The 6,000-nt window shown below is 36.6% G+C and overlaps 1 protein-coding gene across 1 annotated transcript in view; it reads right to left on the bottom strand.

Annotated features, from left to right (window-relative positions):
* Positions 1-579: 579 nt before the first annotated feature.
* Positions 580-6,000, bottom strand: part of RND2 (Rho family GTPase 2) — an 84,878-nt gene continuing 79,457 nt past the window's right edge. The window contains exon 5 of the mRNA XM_072404019.1: positions 580-1,286. Coding sequence (XP_072260120.1) covers positions 1,038-1,286 — 249 coding nt within the window. The 3' untranslated portion in view covers positions 580-1,037. The remainder of the gene's footprint in view (positions 1,287-6,000) is intronic.

Raw genomic sequence — 6,000 nt, 5'->3', positions numbered from 1 at the left:
AGCAAGGGGTAGACCACAAGCTAATGAAAACGCTAACCACCATTTTCATTGAAAAGCCAAGCCTGTTGTCCATGCAATAATAACGTTTTCATTGGCTTCTGATGTCGGGGTATTCCCATGCCCTGACAACAACTTGCAAATGAAAATACTTATTGCCTACTATGTGGTTGGCAAGGTAAAACATTGGTTAAGGATCGGCTTCAGCAAAAGCCTAACATTAGTTTGGAAGGACATGGTCAGAACAGAAAAGAGACTTGTTCTAGCAACATTACAAAGGCTTTACTATGCATGGATTTTAATACAAGGCTTTTTGATTCCTTAAATCCCTTCTTACCATAACCTTTATGGTTATACTGTCTAATTAAATCCTTTCAATTTATTTCTGGGAAGGCAAGTGTTTTGTTACTGGGAAATTAGTTTGTAATGTTGTATTGATGTGACCTTTGAAGTACAATGATGCCTTCCCAACCAAGGTATTGGAACACATTATTCCTATAATTTCCTTTATACATTATTCTTAGAAATGTGTCTGACTGTGAATGCGTATGTTATGTCTAAAAACAACACAAAACAACAATATAACAATAAAACTGATTTAATTATAGCTTTGCAACAATCATTTCTCAAACCAGCACATTCTTCCACACCTCTCTATCTGTGTGTATATATACATATAAACATACATACATATATACACACGTTAAACAGGCTTTACACAGACGCCTTCCTTTAGTTCTGTACAATGGGCGTGAGCTGTATTCACAGATAAATACAATTATGAGAACGGAATCAGCAGGACAAAAAGCAAACTCTCAATGCGCTGTTTTTGTGTTAATTAATCTGTCCACTGATTTGCCTTAGCCATCTAATATTTCTCTAGGTAAACCAGAATTAACTGTAAACGTCATGGCCCAGAGGCTAACTATGAATACGCAACACTGGGCAAAGCAAAAACCCGCCATTTGTCAGCTGAATGCCTGTTACTCAGAATAAAGTTTAACCTCTAAACACTTTATATACAGCAGACAGGAACACTTTCACATGATAGAACAACTCTTGGCCCGGTCTTTGCGCATCTCTGTCTCGTTTAACAGTTCAGTCCGTCCAGGTAGCTGTGATACGCGCTTCAGTCCTCTCTTGGAGTTGCTGCGCTTAAGGTTCTTGTGGATTCGGTTAACAGAAGCCAAAGTGGTGACATGAAAGACATCCCTCACGCTGTTCTCGGACACCTTGGAGGAACATTCAACATAGGCCACTGCTCCAATCTGCCGAGCCTGGGTGCTACCCTGATTAAGAAAATGTCAACAATTAATCTTGGTATGAAGAATAAACCATAATACATTTCATTTATGCCATCCTATATGATGTGAACCAATGTCAAAAGGATTTTGTTTGTTTTGAACATGACTTGAATTCTTATACAAGTCTATCGGACTGCAAAACCTGCTTGAAGCAGGTCAACTGCAACTTTGAAGGGTGTCATTTGTAGGTCACTGCATTGGTGAACCATTCTGAATGAGATCATGACTATCCCGAACGGATGGCCAACTGATGCCACCAAAGCAAGTACAAAGACAGTCAACACATACCCTAACAGTATAAGTAGATTTAAGTCCCAACACTCAAATTCTATATAAGCTTTGAAAGTAAGCTTCAAAACGATATAAAAGACATGTTATATAGATTATTTAAAAAAGTGCACAAATTTCACTTGATATCAACATTTACATTAAACTTGTCATCAAACCAGAGGCGATAGGAAGGACTGTAAGCAAAAGTGTTACATGCATATGCACTGACAATGAAAATGCTGATAGGAGGAGATCATAAGAGGGTAGGGAAAGCCAATAAATAACCACATTCGTAGATTTTTTTCTCTCCCAGGTAAACAGGAATGGAATGCAGAGATAACACTAATATAAGTTTAAACGTAGAAAGTGGTATCATCCTTCTGGCTGTGTACATCTAGGGACAAAATCAATTAAAAAGACATAGACTTAGAGGAGTCTTCACCATATATGGTTTGGTGAATGTCATATTCACTTGATAAATAGATACTTAAATGTCACAAATTTCGGGGTCATATCTACTTAAAAAGATAAATTCTCTTAATGAATTCATTTTTTGTGGGTTTTCCATGAATATTACATTAACAGCTCCGTTATCTTGTTTTGTTTGGATGCTTTGTGTTTTTTTCTGGATTCTTCACACTGACGTATCTTGGCCTCATGGTGAGAATTTCCATTATTAAGGGGAATTTAAACTATCATTTTTATATCTCAAATATTATTTTAAGTCATCATGTTGACTTGATAACAATAGACCTGACAGTACACTTCAAAACATATATAATGAAACTAGTTTGTATAAAAAATAGTCAGAATGAAGGTACAGTAATGGTATATTGTACTTTGAATATCCTTTTGTAAACTGTATGCAATTTATTTAATGATGACCTATGATGCAGGAGTACCAACGCCTTCCCTTCTTCACTTGCTTTAAAAAAATCAGGACCATTGTGTGTTAGATCCTCAATAAGCCCATTTTCTGGTGTTTCCATGTAAATAACTTTTAAGCCTATGTAATAAACATTGCAATATAAAGTAAAATAAGCCTCTGTAATGTGAATGTGCTAAAATCAGCTTTATACACCTCTAGCCATGTGATATCCACAAGCTCCCTTGGCAGTGAAGACATCTTTCCTGGTCTTTTTCTGGATTTATAATCTCTGGCCATCTTAATTGGATGGCCCTGGGTGATGAAGCTCCAACATGTGCATCTCAGCAAGGCATGTTGAGAATGTACAATGAGATAAGTCCATGAGCAATTTAGTGCACGTTCTATTGATGCAATTGGGAATCTCATAGACATAAGGGTGTATTTATTAGAGATTTACTTGTGAAAATACAAATAAACTTGCTGATGCAAGATTTCACAGGATTTGCCCACCTCTTTCTACAGATTACCCCATTGCACGGCATGTGCTGAGTGAATCTTTGTAAATTAAATATAGGCAAAGTAAAAATTAGGCAAATCCTAAAAAAAGTGTAGTAGTGGTTACTTTTAAATATTTTGCAAATGTTTTGGAAAAATCTTGTGGGCAAATTTTGCTGGTGAATAATCTGGGCAAACCTTTATTAAAGAGGAGAAGCAAATATACCGGTGATTTCTGCAAGTCAACTTTCTTCTTTCTGACACAGGGCAGAACTTCAAAATGACTCACAGATGTAGTAATATTGCTGTGCCTATTTGCTGTGACTTTTGTGTAGCTCCTGGCCCTTCGAGGACCAGACCCTGATTTGCAAAAATACTTTTTAAAGTAATATTTAAAAAAACATGTGGGTTTTCTGTAGAATAAATTTATGTTGGAAATACATTGGTTTATCAGGACCTGTCATTCTCAATTAGTCCACTAGGTGCTGCTGATTTACAATGAACACAATGGGCCTGATTTATCATATCTCTCCAGGATTGCAGAAGGTAGACTATCAAGGGAAAACCTGGGTGATCATGCAAAGACAGATTTTAAGAAATCCATTCCAGGTTTGCTGTATCACTCAGGTTCATCCATGACAGTCTATGTTCTCCAGTCTTGGAAAGCTTTAATAAATCAGTCATTTCTAATAAGACATATAAACATTGCAGCGCATTGGGGAATATAGGCTTTCCCTCTGCAATGGATAATGATGATAGTGATGATGATCCAGATTTGCATTTACCATCACAAACTACTTGTGGAGGGGCAACAGCTATGTGGGTGTGTTTATTAATTCCCCCCCCCTAAGATAATTCTTATTATGTGCACCCCTATAGTAGTCCCTATTAAGTGCCTATAGTAATCTTAAAATAAATAATATACTCATACTATTATATTATACTGTGTAAAATAAATGCCCATGAAATACAATGTTCTGCTTTTACACATAAATCCACTGTATTGCATTCAATTCAGTTATCTTGTATTGAATGCAATTCAAATGGATTTTGCATTTCCCTCCCCGCCGGCAACGTACGCACACACGCACTAACGTCACCGCGTGCAGAAGACACCGGGGGAAGAAGAAAGAAGACGCGAAGGAAGAGGGAAGACAAGAAAGACGATGCGGGGCGCGGGCGGATCAGGTAAGACTTGATTTACTATTTTTTCCCATAGGTTTACCCACCCCGAGTGTGACTCGGGGTTACCGCTTTTAGCATCCTTTTGCTACCCCAAGTCACACTCGGGATTCCGCTCAGGGTTAAGCATGCATCTACAGTAATCCTTTTTAAGTACACCTCTATAGTAATCCTTATGTGCACCCCTATAGTAATCCTTAATAAATGCACTCGTATAGTAATTGCTATAGTATAGTAATTGGTAAGAGCACCCCTATAGTATTGCTTATTAAGTACACCCCTATAGTAATCCTTATTAAGTGCATCCCTATAGTAATCTTTATTAGTATGCATCTACAGTAATCCTTACTAAGTACACCTCTATAGAAATCCTTTTTAAGTACATGCCTATAGTATTACTTATTAATTTCACCCCTATAGTAGTCCTTATTAGGGTACACCCCTATAGTATCCCTTATTAAGTGCACCCCTAAAATATTCATTATAATGTACAGCCCTATATTATTCCTTATTAAGGTAATACCCCATAGTATTTTCTTTTAGTGGAACCCCATAGTATTCCTTATTAGGGTAAAATCCTATAGCAGTCCTTATTAAGGTAAAACCCTATAGTATTCCCTATTAGGGGAACCCTATAGTAGTCCTTAATAAGTGTACCCCTATAGTTTGCAGTCTTTTGCATAAAAAAAAACCCCTTCCTGCTTGCTCATTTTTTAGGGTTTCGTTCTGCTTTAAGCATACTAGTACAGCATAGATGCTGATTGGTTGCTATGACTACAGCACTCCCCATTTTTCTGTTTTCACAGTTTTATTAAATAAGTATGCTCTTATTCATTTTTGTTTAGTCTACTAAGAACAAGATGGAAAAGCAAATAGGTCTTTTTTAGTTCTGTGAATGTAAACTCCTGCAGAGCAGACGATGTGGATTAGGAGTAGTTAGGAATGAAGTGAGTGAAAGCTATATAAACACTTTGCCAAACCATTCCATTTTAGGAGTACAAGATGTTTCTCATCACGTTGGAGTCTGCTTATATTCATTGCTGCTTTTTGTACGGTTAGGGAACAAAATCGTTTTTATTGTTGAGATTATACTATACAGAAAACACATAAGGAATGATGACATATAAAAGGTATATACCATACCTTGTTATTCTGTGTTGAATTCTAAGGACATAACTGCATGGAGTTTGTCTACTGATGCACGGCTAATTTTGGCTTGTTTCACAAAATATTTAAACTATTGTAATCTGTTATTCATATTTTCATGTCAAAAGGCAGATTTTTTCCCCACTTCCTGGCCGGTGGAATCATTGGTGGAGTCACCTAGACAGTAAACATATCTCCCAAATTTTAAACTTGAGGGAATTTTTCAAGGATAAAACATGCAGAGCACAGATCCTGACAAACAGACAAGGTCAAATTGTGTTAAATATTGGGAATGGTTGAAATTAGGTAACTTTTATATACACTGCATACAGTATGCCATTATTTTACCAACAAAATACCCCAAATTTCTGTGCTGTGAGAGACTCACGTACATAAACCTAAAAAAAAAAAAAAAAAAAGATATAATTTGTCCAAATCTACCTTAAACAAGAACTTCATTTTTGCAACTGTTGATCATCAATGTAGTTTGCAATAAATTAACACTTTGTTAATCAAGGACTATGGCGTTTATATCACATATTGAGAGATTTAGCACTTTGTGATGTGCTACACAGCCAACAGGGTATAGCAGACAATAAAACATACTTGGACAGGTTATATATCATACAGCCTCTTACATTGATAATATTTGTAAGGAAAACTGGCCCAACAGTTGTGCCCTGACGTCAGTGATCCCTAGGGGAGAAAAATGCTCTGGCATCAGTGGGCAAAAAAAAT

Source organism: Pyxicephalus adspersus, chromosome 3 (genome assembly GCF_032062135.1).
Source record: "Pyxicephalus adspersus chromosome 3, UCB_Pads_2.0, whole genome shotgun sequence".
Lineage (NCBI taxonomy): Eukaryota > Metazoa > Chordata > Amphibia > Anura > Pyxicephalidae > Pyxicephalus > Pyxicephalus adspersus.
Note: the sequence above shows the minus strand (reverse complement) of the source record. Positions and strands in the feature narration are given on the sequence as shown.